This window comes from Macaca mulatta, chromosome 8 (genome assembly GCF_049350105.2).
Source record: "Macaca mulatta isolate MMU2019108-1 chromosome 8, T2T-MMU8v2.0, whole genome shotgun sequence".
Taxonomy (NCBI): domain Eukaryota; kingdom Metazoa; phylum Chordata; class Mammalia; order Primates; family Cercopithecidae; genus Macaca; species Macaca mulatta.
Window position 1 is genome coordinate 77,710,182 of NC_133413.1, and position 19,791 is coordinate 77,729,972.

The window sequence follows — 19,791 nt, forward strand, 5'->3', positions numbered from 1 at the left end:
GACAAGCGGTGAAGTTCTGCTCAAAAATTTCTCAGCCTTCATTAAGTTAACTTCTTTTAAAATACAGCTATGTGTTGGAAACTGTAAGTTTAGAAGTTATTCTCATTTTAGTGTGAATTACTTTAACCAATTTGCCATCCTTCTATCAAAGATCATCCACCCTGGAGGAGCATTGATTGATATGAGGACAGAGTATGAAATAGGGACTTTACTGGGGGCTCTCCAGAGAAAGTAGTCTTATATAATATCATGAAGTAGAGAGTTCTGGGCAACAAAAGAGAAACATGAGGTTTGGGCAAAGGAATTATGGGAAGAAGGATCACTAGGAAACCAGAAGGGGATCTAGAATGGGAGCTGGGTTGGGGTCCTTACAAAAAAACCAAGTATTTAATTGATCATTTTGCCTGGGGTGTTTGTATTTCTTTCATTTGTTCAATAAATATTTATTAAGCATGTAATATGAGTCAGGCATTGTAATGGATGAGGGATTTAGAGTGATGTGAAATAATAGACATGATTTCTGCCCTCAGGTAGCTCCTGTGTTTCCAAGAAAATTTATCTCACCTGTAGTCTAGCATTTACTGTAGACAACAGATACCAACACAGATGGCCTAAGAGTGTTATTGCAGCCTTTAAAGTTTCCCAAATTACAGCCAAGAATTACCTTAGTGCTGAGAAAATGTAGTTTCAGATTATATCCAGATAAACATAAACTTGTCTGATGTAATTGACCCAGTATAACATACATTTACATAACCAGTTAAATTATGTGCAAAAAAGATTTCACTGTTAAACTCTTTTTTTCTTGTGTGAATTTTAATTTTAATTTCCATAGTTTTGTGGATACAGGTGGTTTTTGGTTACATGGATAGGTTCTTTTTTGAGACGTAGTCTCACTTTGTTGCCCAGGCTGTATTACAGGTATGACCCACCGCGCTTAGCCAGGATAAATTCTTTAGTGGTGAGTTCTGAGATTTTAGTGCACCCTTCACCTAAGCAGTGTACACTGTACCCAATATGTAGTCTTTTATCCCTCACCCCCTTCCCAACCTTCTCTCACTGATAAACTTTTGAAATATGGTACTCACATAGTTACTTCTTAACATTTTGGTATACTTAAAAAATTCATATTTCAAGGTTTTACAATAATACAAAAGTAATTATTGTCTATGAAATTATTTCCCAACATACACTTTCAAATCTAGTTTGCTACACTATACAGTGTTGTAGGAGAACAGTAATACAAATATTTAAAAAATATATATTTAAAAATCACAATGGTATATTTTATAGATTTAATTTTAACAAATCTAATATCACAAGTAGGAAGTTAAAATAAAAACACAATATAAAGCTTACTGATAAAAATAAGTTAATAAGGCCAAGTGCGGTGGCTAACATGTGTAATCCTAGCACTTTGGGAGGCCAAGGCAGGCGGATCACTTCTTGAGCTCAGAAGTCTGAGCTCAAGAACTCAACATGGTGAACCTGGAAACATAGCGAAACCCCATCTGTACTAGAAATACAAAAGTTAGGTGGGCATGGTGGCACATGCCTGTAATCCCAGCTACTCAGGAGGCTGAGGCACAAGAGTCACTTGAACCTGGGAGGCGGAGGTTGCAGTGAGCTTTGATCATGTCACTATATTCCAGCCTGGGCAACAGACTGAGAGAGACTCTACCTCAAAAAAAAAGTTAGTAAGAATAATGAAAATATAGTTAATATATTAGGTATGCCCCCAAACCAATTCCTAAACTTTACATTATTAATTATATAAAAACAGGAAATAATTTCAAAGTTCTTACAATTGCATCTATATTTTTGTCTGAAAAATTTATATGAGTTATTTTCTTCAGGCACTGTGAAATGGTTTCTTCTTTTCGGGGTTTAAGATTGCTGTTTCTGGCAATTAGATCCAAGGTCAGTCGAACCATAATTTCTTTATAAATCAAACTCTCAGCAAAAGCTCTGTTTTGATACCATGTCAAGAAGTAGGCTTAGGTATTATTTCCAGCTTTCTAAAGATTAAAGAAAAAAGCATTATGATTATCATAGCAATTTAAGGAAAAGTTATTCTGACTTACTCTTTAAATAATTCCCTTATATGAAACTATTTGATAAGCTAGTTTATAGACATTTTTAGGGGCACCTGAGGTATTTTCTAAGTTTATAGACTTAACTTCATAAAAAGATTTAAAGCATCAAAATTAAACACATAATACTCATTCACTTTTAGTTTTAAATCTTTTCTTCTTCCTGAGTATATTTGAATCATTGCAAGTACCCTTTTTTCTTTCTTTTCTTTCCTTTTTTTTTTGAGACGGAGTTTCGTTCTTGTTGCTCAGGCTGGAGTGCAGTGGTGCAATCTCAGCTCACTGCAATCTCTGCCTCCCAGGTTCAAGCGATTCTCCTCTCAAGCCTCCATAGTAGCTGAGATTACAGGAGCGTGCCACCACGCCCAGCTAATTTTTGTATTTTGAGTAGAGATGGGTTTTCGCCATATTGGCCAGGATGGTCTCGAACCCCTGAGCTTAGGCAATTGGCCCGCCTCAGCCTCCCAAAGTGTTGAGATTACAGGCGTGAGCCACCGCGCCCAACCTCTTTTTTCTTTTAAGAGACTGGGTCTCATGTTATGGTTCCCAGGCTGGCGTGTAGTAGTGGCTATTCACAGGCATGTAGGCATGATCATAGTCCTCTGCAACTTTTTTTTTTTTTTTAAGACTCCATTGCCAGGCTGGAGTGCAGTAGTGTGGTCTTGGCTCACTGCAACCTCTTTCTCCTGGGTTCAAGCGATTCTCCTGCCTCAGCCTCCCAAAGCAGCTGGGATTACAGGCACGTGCCACCATACCCAGCAAATTTTTGTATTTTTAGTAGAGATGGGGTTTCGCCATGTTGGCCAGGCTGGTCTTGAACTCCTGACCTTGTGATCTGCCCGCCTCGGCCTCCCAAAGTACTGGCATTACAGGCGTGAGCCACCGCGCCCCTCCCCCAGCTTTTTTTTGTTTGTTTGTTTGTTTTTAGAGACGGGGTCTTGCTCTGTCTCCAAGGCTGGAGTGCAGTGGCGCAATCTCAGCTCACCGCAACCTCTGTCTCCCAGGTTAAAGCAGTTCTCCTGCCTCAGCCTTCCAAGTAGCTGGGACCATAGGCACACACCGCCATGCCCGGCTAACTTTTTTTTCTTTTTGTATTTTAATGCAGATGGCGGTTTCACTGTGTTGCCCAGGCTGGTCTCCCTGAGCTCAGGCAATTGGCCTGCCTCGGCCTCCCAAAGTGCTAGGATTACAGGCGTGAGCCACCCCGCCCCAGTCATGCACTGCAATCTTTGAACTCCGGGGCTCAAGTGCTCCTCCTGCCTATGCCTCAGCTACAGGGACCTACAGGGGTGCAGCACTACGCCTGGTTTATGAGCATCTTTTTTTTTTTTTTTTTTGAGATAGAGTCTCACTCTGTCACCCAGTCTGGAGTGCAGTGGCGTGATCTCGGCTCACTGCAACCTCTGCCTCCTGGGTTCAAGCAATTCTCTGCCTCAGCCTCCCGAGTAGCAGGGATTATAGGCGCCCGCCACCATGCCTGGCTAATTTTTGTATTTTTAGTAGAGACAGGGTTTCACCATCTTGGCTAGGCTGGTCTTGAACTCCTGACCTTGTGATCCACCCACCTCGGCCTCCCAAAGTGCTGGGATTACAGGCATGAGCCATCGCGCCCGGCCTTATGAGCATCTTTTAAAGGATTATTATTCACTCTTGGAGTCAAAAAGGCCCTCGAGGAATATCCTCCAATGTTCTCATTTCACAGGTGAAGAAACTAAGTCCCAGAGATTTATCTTAAGCTACTCAAGCTAGTGACAGTTGAGAAAGGGACCAGGTCTCTTGGCTCCTTTTCCCATAGTACCCATAGAGACCATATGTCTGAAACCCCTAAATCAGAACATATGGTGTGAAAACCTTAAGTACACAGGACAATAGTACAAAATACTTGAAAATGAAGCTGGCCTAGAAATTTATGTTTTATTAGTACAACCATAATCCACAAAGAGGCAACATAATCCAGGGGTTTTTTTGTTTTTTTTGTTTTGTTTTGTTTGTTTTGTTTTGTTTTTGAGACGAAGTCTTGCTCTTGTTGCCCAGGCTGGAGTGCAATGGTGCGATCTTGGCTCACTGCAACCTCCGCCTCCTGGGTTCAAGCAATTCTCCTGCCTCAGCCTCCCGAGTAGCTGAGATTACAGGTGCCTGCCACCACGCCCGACTAATTTTTGTTTTTTTAGTAGAGATGGAGTTTCACCATGTTGGCCAGGCTGGTCTCAAACTCCTGACCTCAGGTGATCCGCCTGCTTCAGCCTCCTAAAGTGCTGGGATTACAGGCATGAGCCACTGTGCCCGACCAATCCAGTGTTTTTCAATCCAGATTTGCCTGGTTCAAATTTTGGCTTCATCCCTTACTAGTTAGGCATCTTGGGCAGGTTACTTCAATTTTTTACAAAATAAGGATAATAATGGTCCCTATTTCCAAGGGATAATGTGAGGATGGGTGAAATAATCATTATAGAGTGTTCTGCACAGTACCTGGTACATAGGTCAATAAACATTCGCTATCGTTATTATTATTATTATGTTACTGGTTTGTTCACACATAAGGTTATCTTAACTGTCTCACTGGAAATATATCAGGACTGTTAAAGATGAGAAACATGCCGGGCGCGGTGGTGCATGCCTGTAGTTCCAGCAACTCGGGAGGCTGAGGCAAGATTACTTGAGCTCATGAGTTCCAGGTTAGAGTAAGCTATGATCATGCCACTGCACTCCAGCCTGGGTGACAGAGGGAGACTGTCTCTAAATAAGTAAATAAAATATTGCCATATATTGTCTATAGATTTGAGGTAGCCCATTTTTTTTCAATTGCTGAGGAAGTATAGCTATTTAAGTGATAAATATCCCAGTTTCCCCAATTGTGCTTCACATTCGTTTACTACAAATGTAACCAAAAACGCAGTTTAAAATTAAACATTATTCCAGTGTATATGGAATTTAACCAACCAAATACCTCAATGTGTACAATATTCTGTACATGAAATCAGTGCTTAGGAGGAAAAATGAATTCAGTAGACTATAAATTAAATTTATATACTCACACATTGGTATTACCCAGGCTATGTTATTGTAAATTGCCCACAATAAAATATTTGAAGATATGGAATGTATTCTTAGACTCTTCAAAATGCAAAGTACAACCTACAGAATAAAATTATAAAATCTTAAGCCTCAGAACTGAGCAGGAAAAAAATTATAAAATCTTCATAGATTTTTGAAATTTGCATATATCTGATTATTTTTATAACAAAATTTTAAGCTTATTGTTGACTTTTCAGATCACATTTCAAATATTATACTATATTCTGAACAAAGTATCTAATTCAATTAAAATAACTTATTAATATTACCTTGAAAATATTTCATAAAATATTTCACGATAAAAGTATAAGAATAGTATAACACCCATGGACCCACAGATCAGCTTAAAATATAAAACATTACAAATACATTTGAAACCCCTGTATACCTTTCTTCCTCTTCATTCTCTTAAATTTAGGATTTATCTAAAATTTAGACTATTAATGTTTTTATGCTTTTACTACAGATGTATGTATACCTAAATAATATATAGTACTGTTTTTCACAATTTTACATGTCATCAATGATGTTAATATTATTCTGTCTTCAGCTTTCTTTTCTGCTTTATGTTTTATATGTGAGAGTCATGTGGGTTGATGTGTGTAGCTCTAGAATATTTACTATACAATATTCCATTGTAAGAAATTAATTTTTCCTAATGACTGATCTTTGGGTATTTCCTTTTTTTTTCGCTTTTACAATGTTGCTTTTATGATTTTGTATGTATCATTTAGCACATGTGCAAGAGCTTCTTTAAGGTTTAAAACTAGGAGTGGCCACTCTGGGTTGGACATTTCAACTTTACTATATATACTGTCAAATTTTTCTCCAAAGGAATTTTACCACTGGCAAGTAAAAGAGTTCCCACTGCTCTACAATGCAGCCTGCACCATTGTTGGCACCTGATATTGGCAATCTTTAACTTTTTGCCAACCTGATGGGTATAAAATGATATCTCATTACTGTGTTTTAATTTGCCTTTCTCTACTTATTGAGAGACTGAGAGTATTTTCCTGATTATTGGCCATGTGGAGTTTCTCTTCTGTTAATTGCTATTTCTTATATTTTGCCCATTTTTCCTACTGAGTTCTGCTTTTCTAAGAAATTGGCAGAACACACACACATTTCTATTACATACTAATATTTCATTGATAACATGTGTTGCAAATGTCTTTTCCCAGACTGTAGCTTGTCTTTTCTCTCTTTTTCACTTGTTAGTTTGCTTTTAATGGTATCGTCTAAAAAACAGAAACTTTTTTTAATATAGTCAAATGTATCATTATTTTTCTCATGTTTTGTGCTTTTTGTGGCTTATTTAATAACGCCTTCCCTACCTTAATTTCAGAAAAAATGACCTCTATAGTCTTCTGAATATGTTAAAGTTTTCCTTGATGCATTTTGGTCTTTATCTAGAGTTGACTACTGTGTAGGAAGTGAGATATTCAATATTTTTTTCCTTATGGAGAACCAATTATCCCAGTACTTGGTGTATTTTCTCTTCTATGGTTCTTTTCTCTTGCATTCACTTATATATTTATCCCCATGACAACACGGTCTTAATTAGTACAGATTAATAATCTTTCTCTCTACTTGGGTTATTCTTGGTCCTTGACTCTTTCATATAAATTTAAACATCAATTTTTCATTCCATGAAAAGTCCTTTCATGATTGTTAGGAATTGCAAATTTATAAATAATTCATGAAGCACTGACATTTCTCTAATATCAAGTCTTCTTTTCCATGAGTATGGTAAGTCTCTCCATTTTGGTAGTGCTAATTTAGTGATTTTCAGTAGTTAAAAATTTTTCTTTTATATTTAAGGCCATGCATAAGTTTTTTGTTTTGTTTTGTTTTTTCATTCGTTTGCTTGTTTTTGAGACAGAGTCTCGCTCTGTACAGTGGCCTGATCTCGATTCACTGCAGTTTCCGTCTCTCAGTCTCAAATGATCCTCCCATCTCAGCCTTCTGAGAAGCTGGGACTACAAGCCTGCGCCACCATGCTCAGCTAATTTTTGTATTTTTAGTAGAGATGGGGTTTTGCCAAGTTGCCAGGGGAATCTCAAACTCTTGGGCTTAAGCAATCCACCTGCCTCAGCCTCCCAAATTGTTGAGATTGCAGGCATGAGCCACCATGCCCAGCTCAAGTTTTTATTTTTGAGTTATTGGGATCATGTATTTTTGTTGATATTGCAAATGCTATTCTTTTAGAAATTATATTTTCTGTTTGTAGCTACTGTATAGAAACGCAGTATTTTTAAAATACTGATTTTATATCCAGCAACACTGGTAAGGACACATTAATTTTATTTTATAGAGTCTTTATGTTTTCCATGTAGACAATCAGATTATATATGAGTAACAGTCTACTACTTCCCAAACCTTTTATCTTTTTTTTTTATTTTTTATTGTGTTATTGCACTTGCTAGGACCTCTAGGAACAAGGTTGAGTAGAAGCGATGAGGGCACATGCACTTGTCTTATTGCTGATCTCAAAAGAAATACTTGCAACATTTCACCACTAAGTATGATATTTGCTGTAAGTTTTTTTTTTTTTAGTATGATATTTGCTGTAAGTTTTGTTTTTTTTTTAAGATAGCATGGGCACCGTGGCTTACGCGTGTAATCCCAGCACTTTGGGAGGCTGAGGTGGGCAGATCACGAGGTCAAGAGATCAAGACTATCCTGGCCAAAATGGTGAAACCCCGTCTCTACTAAAAATACAAAAAAATTAGCTGGACATGGTGGTGCGCGCTGTAGTCCCAGCTACTCAGGAGGCTGAGGCAGGAGAATCACTTGAACCCGGGAGGAGGAGGTTGCAGTGAGCTGAGATCGCGCCACTGCACTCCAGCCTGGCGACAGACCAAGACTCCGTCTCAAAAAAAAAAAAAAAGATAGCCATATTCAGATTAAGAAAGTGCTTTTATATTCATAGTTTGTAAAGTATTTTTTAAACTCATGAATGAAGGTTGATGGTTATGAAATGTTTTTCTTTTGCCTTAGGAGATGTGGTGAAATACATTAATAGACTTCTAATGGTTCTTTTTGTATGTGTGTGTGCATGAAAGGGTCTCGCTCTGTCACTCTGGCTGGAGTACAGTGGCACAATCTCGGCTCACAGCAACCTCTGCCTCCTGGGCTCAAGCAATCCTCCCACCTCAGCCTCCCGAGTAGCTCATGCCCTACAGGCTCATGCCACCATGCCAGCTTATTTTATTTTATTTATTTTTTTTAGACGGAGTTTTGTTCTGTCACCCAGGCTGGACTGCAGTGGCGCATCTCGGCTCACTGCAAGCTCCCCCTCCCGGGTTCACGCCATTCTCCTGCCTCAGCCTCCTGAGTAGCTGGGACTACAGGCGCCTGTCACCACGCCCAGCTAATTTTTTTGTATTGTTTTAGTAGGGATGGGGTTTCACCGTGTTAGCCAGGATGGTCTCAATCTCCTGACCTTGTGATCTGCCCGCCTCAGTCTCCCAAAGTGCTGGGATTACAGGCGTGAGCCACCGCACCCGGCCTAATTTTTGTATTTTTTGTAGAGACAGGGTTGTACCATGTTACCCAGGCTGGTAGACTTCTAATGTTATATCTTTTTGCATTCCAGGGATAAACCAAACTTAGTCAGAATAACATATATATGCAAATTAAGTTTGCTAATGTTTTATTTAGGATTTTATTATTATTATTATTATTATTTTGTACAGATAGGGGTTTACTTTTGCCAAGGCTTGAGTGCAGTGGTGTGATTATAGCTCACTGCAGTGTCAAACTCCTGGGCTCACGTGTTTCTCCCACCTCAGCCTCCTGAGCAGCTGGGACTATAGGTGTATAACACCATGCTCAGCTAATTTTTTATTTTTTATTTTTTTATTTTTGTAGAGACAGGGTCTTACTATGTTGCCCAGGCTGGTCTCAAACACGTGGCCTCAAGCAATCCTCCCACCTCAGCCTCCCAAAGTGCCAAGATTATAGGCATGAGCCACCATGCCTTGCCAGGAATTTTTTCATCTAAGCTTAATAAGAAGATATTTCTTTTCTTTTTTTACAGACAGGGTCTTATTATGTTGCCCAGGCTGGTCTCAAACTTCTGGGTTCAAGTGATCCTCCTGCTTTGGCTTTTCAAAGTGCTGGGATTACAGGTGTAAGCCATCATGCCCAGCCTATCACATGAGTTTTTACTTCAGGCTCTGTTTTCTAACTTTGGCTAAAACAGAGAAAATTTGGATCACCCGAAACCTCATGAATGGCCATGCTGTTGTAGGGAAGGCAAAATGTTACCTCTTCCATTTTAGGGTTTTTTGTTTGTTTGTTTGTTTGTTTGTTTTGTGGCTGAGCCTAATAATTAAATTGACATATAGCAGATCAAGAGGAGAAAAGCAAGCAAATTTAGTTAATACAAGTTTAATGTGGCATGGGAACCTTCATAAGAAATGAAGACTCAAATACGCAGAGTTGTATACTTGCATACTAAGTTAGAAAAAGGATAGTAGGCCAGGTGCAGTGGCTCATGCCTGTAATCCCAGCACTTTGGGAGGCCAAAGTGGGCAGATCACTTGAGGTCAGGAGTTCGAGACCAGCCTGGACAACATGGTGACACCCCATCTCTACTAAAAATACAAAAATTAGCTGGTTGTGGTGGCACATGCCTATAATCCCAGCTACTCAGGAGGCTGAGGCAGGAGAATCGCTTGAACCTGGGAGGCAGAGGTGGCAGTGAGCCCAGATCGCACCACTACACTCCAGCCTGGGCAACAGAGTGAGACTCTGTCTCAAAAAAAAAAAAAAAAAAAGAAAAGAAAAGAAAAAATTAAGAGCATAGTAAATTGTGAAAATGTGGCCGGGCACAGTGGCTCATGATTGTAATCCCAGCAGTTTGGGAGGCTGAGGTGGGTGGATCACCTGAGGTCAGGAATTTGAGACCAGCCTGACCGATATGATGAAACCCCGTCTCTACTAAATATACAAAAAACTTAGCCAGGCATGGTGGCATATGCCTGTAATCCCAGCTACTCGGGAGGCTGAGGCAGAAGAATCGCTTGCACCCGGGAGGCAGAGGTTGTGGTGAGCCAAGATTATGCCATTGCACTCCAGCCTGGGCAACAAGAGCGAAACTCCGTCTCAAAAAAAATAAAAAAGAAAATGTGACAAGGTAAAGGAGCTTGGGTTAGGGCTAGGGTAGTTGATTGGTGAAGGGTTCTTGTAAAAACGTTTGTTTATACAGCTTTTCCTTGGCTTCAGCTTCCAGTCCTTGATGGTAAGAATGATACTTTCTAGTATAGGGAGGAAATCGTTCATATGAAAATTTCTTCTCCTGCTTTTAAGAAACAGAACAGACAGGGTGTGGTGGCTCACACCTGTAGTCCCAGCACTTTGGGAGGCTGAGGCAGGAGGATTGCTTGAGCCCAGGAGCTCGAGACCAGCCTGAGCAACATGGCGAGACCCCCGTCTCTACAAAAAATAAATGAGCCAGGCATGGTGGTACATGCCTGTGGTCCCAGCTGTTTGGGAGGTTGAGGGAGGAGGATTGCTTGAGCCTGGGAAGTCAAGGCTGTGGTGAGCTGTGATTGCGCCACTGCACTTCAGCCTGCGAAACAGAGCATGACCCTGTCTCAAAACAAAAAAGCAAAAAAACAGAATAAAAGTCAGAGCAATCATCTTTTACCTGTCATTTTTCTTTTCTTTTCTTTCTTTTTTTTTTTTTGAGACGGAGTCTCACTCTGTCGCCCAGGCTGGAGTGCAGTGGCCGGATCTCAGCTCACTGCAAGCTCTGCCTCCCGGGTTTATGCCATTCTCCTGCCTCAGCCTCCAGAGTAGCTGGGACTACAGGCGCCCACCACCTCGCCCGGCTAGTTTTTTGTATTTTTTAGTAGAGACGGGGTTTCACTGTGTTAGCCAGGATGGTCTCGATCTCCTGACCTCGTGATCCGCCCGTCTCGGCCTCCCAAAGTGCTGGGATTACAGGCTTGAGCCACCGCGCCCGGCCTACCTGTATTTTTCAAGTGCTTTTCTTTATTTTTTCCTGAGATGGAGTCTTGGTCTGTTGCTCAGGCTGGAGTGCAGTGGTGCGATTTTGGCACACTGCAACCTCTGCCTCCTGGGTTCAAGCGATTCTCCTGCTTCAGTCTCTCAAGCAGCTGGGATTACAGGCATGCACCACCACGCCTGGCTAATTTTTGTATTTTTAGTAGAGACAGGGTTTCGCCATGTTGGCCAGGCTGGTCTGGAACTCCTGATCTCAAGTGATCCGCCCGCCTCAGTCTCCCAAAGTGCTACGATTACAGGTGTGAGCCACTATGCCCAGTCATTTTTCAAGTGCTTTTAACTAAATATAGTCAATATGCCAGAGCAGCATATTTTGAAATGACATATTCTTAATACTTTCACTTTAGAAATGGATTCTGTCTGTAGATTTCAGTGTATAAATTGGTGTTCACATAGATAAAAATTAATGACCTTAGATAATTTTGGAAAAGGACAGAGGCAAACTTTGTATGTAAGTGAAGTATTTACTAAACCAAGGGAAGGTCAACGGACCTCATCAGTAAGCTATAGGAAAATTTTCTAGCTTGAATATGGAAAAGGAGAGAACTGAATCAACCCACAACACAAAATAATAGACTGTTAACTCAAAAGAATTTGCACTGTAGCAGTCCATAAGAGAGAATTTAGTTTCATCAAAACACCACCATTCATATTGTTAAAAACAATATTAATTTAAACTGTACTGGTAGTTTTATTGTTTTTAGAAAATTAAAAGCTTCAGGAGTTTAAACTGAACCTAGAGTGGATTTGGATACATTTTAGAACATTATAATAAAGATAATGTCAGCACTTGTGAAGTGTCTTTGGTTTTCTTTTAAAAGAGATTAATTGTGTTCTAAAGTTTGAGAAACTGCTTTTGCCTACTTTCCACCCTCTAGGTATCTCTTGTTACTTTGGGACTCCTCTTGCTAGATCTCTCTCTCCCAGGCCACCGGTGGGAACGGCTTAGAGCTTCTTTACAGGCTCTAGGAATCCATTTTATTGTTAGCTTTTTGTTGTTGTTGTTGTTTGGTTTTTTGTTTGTTCCTGTTGTTATTATTGTTGTTTTCCACCTTTTCGGTTCGGGGGGTACCTGTGTAGGTTTCTTAGATGGGTGGAATCCATTTTAACGAACCCCTTGTCTTTCATCTGCTGGAATTCCCACAGGCTAGAGGCAGTGGACAACGTTTTCTGAATTCTGTTAATATCTATACTTCCACTTAGGCCACAGGTTCAGTGGCTTCCAGATGCTCTAAATCACTGGCTCCAGCCCTTAGGCTTTTCAAAACCCTTTCAAACTCAGCTCCACGCCCACCGGGCTGCTTCCTCAGCCCCACGACCACCCCTTCACCTGTGACTCCCTCCTCTAGAGCTGTTTCCCAATCTTGCCAGGTAACCATTTGTTAAAAACAGACTTCCAGACCATTTTTTCTGGAAATTCTATATGTCTAAAGATAGGGCCCAAGGATCTGCATTTTAACAAATGTCCCAGAAAGTCTTAGTGGCAGGCAAGTTTGAGAAACATGGTTCTAGGATTTCCTCGGTCCCCACGCTTATTCCCCGCGGGCAGCTCACCCCTCGCGGGACAGTCGGGTCGGTAACTCCGGTTTGGTAGGTTTCGCCAGCGCCGGGTCTCTACGCAGACCAGCGGCGGTTGCTGGGCTACCAGACGCTCTGTCCAAGCGCCACTCACGAGAAATCTCGCGACGTCGCAGGCAGCTCCCTCCCCGGTGCGTCCTGCTCTCTGTGACACGGCGGCCGGGCGCTAATGGGCACTGACGGTGGCCAGTAGGCGGACTCTGACTAGAGTCCTGTTAGCTTGAAGAGGCCGTGAGGCATCGGTCACCGTATTGTTTTAGTGGACCAATTAGTAGCCGGAACAATTTTTGGCAGACTACCATTTCCTCCTACCGGATTATCCTGCCATCGGCTTTGACCGTTTCAGTGCCCAACAACCACCTTTTCCCAATAACAGACCAGGAAAGGAATTATCTGATTCAGAATACAGCCTGTACTCCATCCTTTCCTCGGTGAAACCTCAAATTCCTTAGGGTGACATTGAGGGCTATTCATCATGACCAACCTCACCGCTTGCCACCTGCCCTCTATACTCCAGTGTTTTTCAGTATACCTTGTTCTTAATAATAAAAAAAATAATAATTCCTCTCTCTTCTCTGCCCTTCAAGGAAGACATAGCACACATTTTCTCACCTCCTTCAGTCTTATTTTTCCTTTTAAGATTTAAAGACTTAGTTTGGAATTAGTGCAGCCTTTCCAAAGTCTTCCTGGGTATCCCATTTTGTTAAGTGATGCCCGTTCTTCCCCCGAAACAGCTGAGATGTATTATTTTTTTCAGCATAGCACGTAATACAATATTATATGTTACCTACTTAGCCACATCTCCAATGAGATGGTAAATTCTTTGAGGGCAAGGATTATGTGGTTTACCTCGCCATTTCCAGGACCTAGCAAAGTGCCTTGTACATTAATAGTTACTCCATAAATGTTTGTAAAAGGAATAATTTAATTGCAGAAGAAGAACAATAGTACAGGGAACTGACATTTATAGTGGAAAGCCCGGGGCTTATTAGGGATATGGTGAGCAGTCTGGATGTAAGGGACAATGCAAGCTGGAACACATTGAGTACCAGCTGTGATTCTGGTGAGAAAAGATTGTCATTGCCTTTCTTTGAGCAAAAAGAAGTGTCAGAGTAGAAGATTGTTAGAATTGCAAGGCAGCTTAGAGCCCATGAGGTAGTCCAAATTGCCATTTTGCAGATAAGGAAATTCCCAGGGCTCAAAAGAAGAAAGAAACATGCTCAAGGTCACACCTGGGGTGGCAGAGAGGGAACTTCTTGGCCTCCTGATTTTAAGCCCAGTTCCCTTTTCATTTTATCCCCCTGACCATTACAATGAGAGTACCCTAGGAAGGTGGGAGAATGGGGGCAAAGGAGCCCTAACCCCATTCAGGATATTTTCGCTTAAGTCCAGTTGTGAAAGCAATCTTGGCCTGGGTTGGAGTGAAGGCAAAGAAAGTGGAAAGGAATGAAAAACTTTAGGAGATATTTCGAAGCATGATTTAATAGAGACTGGGTAGGATAAAGGGAGGGGAGAAGTTGAAGATAATTCCCAGATGTTAGCTATGATAAAGGAACAATACTGGGGAAAGAGGAGAGATGGTGAATAATTTGAGGGGAAGTGGACGAGTTTGGTTTACATACTTTAAGTGTGAGGTGAGAAAGGTTTTAATAGTCTCCAATATAAAGCTGATTATTTAAACCATGAGGCCATAAATGGTAGTGAGGGAGAAAACAAGGAAAGCGAAATAGTGGGTTAGTAGCTATGCCAACTAGTTTGGATAAAAGAGGGAAGAAAAGCTAGTAAAGATGGTATAGAAAGAATCATCAGAGGTGAGAATTGTCCTGAGAAGCACAATAATTCAGTGATTCAGAAACTCATAATTCAGATTCAGACACTGGGGGAGGGAGTTTAAGGACGGGGTACCTAACAGAATAAAAAGGTTAAGAAATAAAAGAATGGCTGGGCATGGTGGCTCACGCCTGTAATCCCAGCACTTTGGGAGGCTAAGGCGGGTGGATCACGAAGTCAGGAGTTTGAGACCAGCCTGACCAACATGGTGAAACTCCGTCTCTACTAAAAATACAAAGGGTGGCCGGTTGTGGTGGCGTGCGGCTGTGATCCCAGCTACTCGGGAGGCTGAGGCAGGAGAGTTGCTTGAACCCGGGAGGCAGAGGTTGCGGTGAGCCAAGATTGTGCCATTGCACTCTAGCCTGGGCAACAGAGCGAGACTCTGTCTCAAAAAAAAAAAAAAAAAAAAGGAAATAAAAGCATGATCAACGTAATATGGCTAAAACACTACTAGAGGGGTACGAATTAGATGTCCCCCCAATTATCTGTTTTGTAGTTCATTCCTTTGGGGATAACAGCTTTATCCCCTTCATCATTTAACAATGATGCAGGGCTGGTCCATTGCTCTGTGTAGCACTTGGTCAACCTGCTGCTAGCATTACTTTGCTAGGAGCCTTGTTTAGCAATGCCTCATTGAAAATCAGTTGCTCTGGAAATCTTCATTTTGGAACAATTGCATATATCATTATAAAATGGAGTATTATCTCATTTGCGGTAATATTATTTAACACATTTAACATATTTAAATTAAATAACATTTAAATAAAACATATTTAATAGTCTAAAAGGATATACATATAGATACATACCAAAATGTTTAATAGTGATTGTTTCTTGGTGATAGAATCATGATTTTTCCCTCCTATTTTTAGCAATAAGATTTTTTTAAATGATAAAATTACATTCTGAAAATTTATTTTGCATTCCACTGTTCATGGAATTGAAAATGTGACTGCTGGTAGTTACAATGGTTTGAATTACTGATTTTTCTTTTTCTTTTCTTTTCTTTTTTTTTTCTTTTTCGAGACAGAGTCTCACTCTGTTGCCCAGGCTGGAGTGCAGTGGCATGATCTCGGCTCACTGCAACTTCTACCTCCTGGGTTCAAGCAATTCTCCTGCCTCAGCCTCCCAAGTAGCTGGGAGAACAGGTGTGCGCCACCACACCTGGCTAATTTTTTATATTTTTAGTAGAGACAGGGTTTCGTCATATTGGCCAGGCTGGTCTTGAACTCCTGACCTCATGATCCACCTGCCTCAGCCTCCCAAAGTGCTGTGATTACAGGTGTGAGCCACCACGCCCAGCCGAATTACTAATTTTTTTTTTTGATGCAACAAATTAAGAGAAGGTATTTTCTCATTAAGATGTGAAATATAGGCCAGGTGCGGTGGCTCACGCCTGTAATCCCAGCACTTTGGGAGACCAAGGTGGGCGGATCACGAGGTCAGCAGATCGAGACCATCCTGGTCAACGTGGTGAAACCCCGTCTCTATTAAAAATACAAAAATTGGCCGGGTGTGGTGGCACCCACCTGTAGTCCTAGCTGCTCAGGAGGCTGAGGCAGGAGAATTGCTTGAACCTGGGAGGCAGAGGTTGCAGTGAGCTGAGATCGCGCCACTGTACTCCAGCCTGACAACAGAACAAGACTCCGTCTCAAAAAAAAAAAAAAGATGTGAAATATAATTCCTGTCTGATGGCACAGAATGTTAAACAATCATCTGCATATTTTCCATTGTGGCAGAAATTTGGCAGACTACAAGAAATACTTATCTTCAGTACCAAATTTGTAAGTTCAGCATAAAATACTCTTAAGATTTACCCTTTTACAGATGTTGGGAAATATGTATTTGTAAAAAATGTATATATATTGTGAAGCCTTGAGAATCATTTTAAAAGGTACTTTTGGAAGAATGATGCTTAAAAGCACTTTATAAAAGCCTCGACTAGAGTTTCCAAGAAACCTTGATGGAAACATACTTTATATTTCATATATTTTTCTTTGTAGCCCATATGTATTTCCTTACCTTCCAGAGTACATACAGCACACTAGCTTTAATGATTAGTCATCTTTCACTGAGAAACCAGGAAGTTAAAGGGCCCAGACCTGCGTAACATCACATAACTCCATACAGAAAAGTTGGCATTTTTGTTAATGCCTCTTTTTGTCTTGATCTTGTAGATTGGTAAATATTAGTTATATGGTAGGCAGACTTCTAAGATGGCCTCAGTGATCTCACCTCCTGATATGCAGGCCCTTGTGTGATCCTTTCTTCTGGAATGTGGACTAGACCTACTGACCTGTTCTAGCCAATAGAATAAGGCAAAGCTGATAGACTTTCTTTCTGTGATTAGGTTACAAAAGATTATAACTTCTGTATTGTTAGCAGACTTTATTACATTTTGGGTTTGCAGTCTTTGATAAAACAAGTTGTCATTTAGGAGAGCGCATATGGCAAGGATCTAAGGATAGTCTCTAGCCAATAGCTAGTGAGGAACTGAGACTGTCAATCCGATGAGAAACTAAATGCCAACAAATACCATCTGAGCTAGGAAGCTGAGCTTTCAGATGAGATCTCATCTGTAGCCAACACCTTGATAGCAGCATTGTGAGAGACTCTGAAGCAGAGGACCTAGATCCCTGACCTACAAAATCTGTGAAACAATATGTGTTATTTTAATCTACTGAGTTTTGTAATTTGTTATATAGCAATAAATACCTAACAGGAACAATGGAAAATTCCCTTAAGTAGAGGTTAAATCAGAAAATTGGGACATCATTCCCATTTTTATAGGACATTTCAAAAGGAAACTCAGAGGAGAGAAAAGAAAATGACTACAGGAGGCTTAGTTAAACAAGTATCTATTGATCTATCTATCTATCTATCTATCTATCTATCTATCTATCTATCTATCAGAAGCTGCAAGCTGTAGAATCAATACAAACAAAACCCTTCTGATTATGGATGAAGCAGTCTCTATTCAAGGTATCCTGTAACCTGGAGATGATCATTTCATTGGGAGCTTCTGTAGAAGATACTAGGAGCCTTCCAAGGCCATGATGTACACAATATGAGCCCTAATAATAAGTGATTAAAAAAAATAATTTAGTAACTGATTTATAAAATTTATTATATAATGTATGTTATAAATATAAATGATTATTACATAGGTTATATATAAAACAATCCATAGCATTTCTTCTGTGTTCCAGACCTATGCCTCCAACTGGCTGCTAGACATTGATTCCACCTGGATATAAGTGTCCTGGAGGCATTGAAAACTCAAGCTGTCAAAACTGAACTAATTTCCATCCTTCACAAATCTGATAGACTTCCTCTAGTTCCTGTCTTGCCCATAGTTCACCCTGCTACAGATGTAGAGCCTGAGAGCCATCTCCAGTACTTTCACATATTAATACTAGTCAAACCGTGTCCACTTAATCTCAGCATGACTTTCAAATCTAGTTTTCTCTTCATGTCCCCATTATTAACTAAGAACAGATGTGAAAGGACTTTGTGAAATTCTATTTTTAAAGACTTTGTGAAGTTCTGTTTTTAAAAGTTATATTAATTTTAATACACAAAGACTTTCTCAAGTTCTATTTTTACAGTTCTATTATGTTTAGTATATGTAGACTCTTTTCTAAAATGGTTCACTTGCACTCTTCACTAGAGGATCAAATTGAAATAAATATAACATGTGAGATGTGGCTATAAATTAAGGATCTCAGCTGAAAATCAGTTTCATTACCTTAAAGACACATTTTTTTTTTTTCGAGATAGGGTCTTATTCTGTCACTCAGGCTAGAGTTCAGTGGTAGGGTCACAGCTTACTGCAGCCTCGACCCTCCGGGCTCAAGAGATGGCTCACCTCAGCCTCCCGAGTAGCTGGGACTATAGGTGTGCTGCAATGCCTGGCTAATTTTTGTATTTTTTAGAGAGACGAGATTTTACCATGTTGCTCAGTCTGGTCTTAAACCCCTGGGTTCAAGCAATCCACCTGCCTCGGCCTCCTAAAGTGCTGGGATTACAGGCATGAGCCACTGCACCCAGCCTAAAGACACATTTAATATTATACCTTAAAGTAAAAAGATTTTACCTTAAAGTGAAAAGAAGTTTTCTGAAAATTATTTTGTAAACATTGCCACTAGCATTCTAATTTAAGTAATGTTTTATCTCAATTTCTGAAACATTTATTGTCAACAGAGTCTAAAATTTTAGTTTGACTTTTCAGGTAGCATTTTGCAAGACATGCACTTACAATTTTAGAAAAAGTTTGGGTTACGCTTCAGGAGCAGTTCCCTGCTTATGTTTTAGGAATTTCAAAAAAATTGTCTTTTGTACCAGAGATGGGAAACCTCTGGAGATTCAAGACTTTGCTTAAGTTTATCAGGCCAATAATAAGTTCAGCAAAAGTTTAATTAGTTCGTGATGGATAGGGGCTAAGAGTGAAACTCAGCAATGTAATATACTCTATCCTCATATCTTTCAAAATAACTTAAAATAAGTGAAAACATGTTATATATCTGTATACCTCTATTTAATTGCTTCGCTTTTTGGTTCCTGTTTGCTTTTTGAGTAAAGCTCATTTGAAAAGGGTTCCACTCCTTCATGCTTGTTTTTGTAAGTGGCTGGTGTTTTTTACTATTGTGTGTCCTTTTATATATTTCTGCAGTAGTGATCCTTTATAGAATAAAGCTTTTTTTCACACCTACTTTAAACCTCTTAAGAAGTTTTGGGAAAAGGTATTCATTTTTATAATGATCTCACAGTGTAACAAAAGTCACAGTAGTCCATGCCTCTAGACCCAGCTACTTGGGAGGCTGAGGCAGGAAGATTGCTTGAGCCCAGGAGTTTGAGGCTGCAGTACACTATGATTGTGCCTGTGAATAGCTACTGCACCCCAGTCTGGGCAACATAGCAAGACCCCATCTCTAAAAAAATAAAGTCACTTTAAGTGTGGGCACCAGGCCGGGCGCGGTGGCTCACGCCTGTAATCCCAGCACTTTGGGAGGCAGAGGCGGGTGGATTATGAGGTCAGGAGATTGAGACCATCCTGGCTAACATGGTGAAACCCCATCTCTACTAAAAATACAAAAAAATTAGCCAGGCGTGGCGGTGTGCGCCTGTAGTCCCAGCTGCTGGGGAGGCTGAGGCAGGAGAATGGCGTGAACCTGGGAGA

The 19,791-nt window shown here is 40.4% G+C and overlaps 1 protein-coding gene across 2 annotated transcripts in view; it reads right to left on the reverse strand.

The window, feature by feature from the left end:
- PPP1R42 (protein phosphatase 1 regulatory subunit 42) overlaps positions 1-12,832 on the reverse strand; it is a 66,159-nt gene extending 53,327 nt beyond the window's left edge. The window contains exons 1-2 of one of the 2 annotated variants that reach the window (XR_013397297.1): positions 12,759-12,832; positions 5,129-5,228 (exon numbers count right to left, since the gene is read on the reverse strand). Coding sequence is in view for 1 of the 2 variants with exons in the window: in XM_015145492.3 (XP_015000978.2) it covers positions 1,806-1,934 (129 nt within the window). In the remaining variant the exon portion in view is untranslated. Of the gene's footprint in view, positions 1-1,805; positions 2,030-5,128; positions 5,229-12,758 lie in introns of those variants that run through there. The other variant, XM_015145492.3, reaches the window with a different exon arrangement.
- Positions 12,833-19,791: the final 6,959 nt, after the last annotated feature.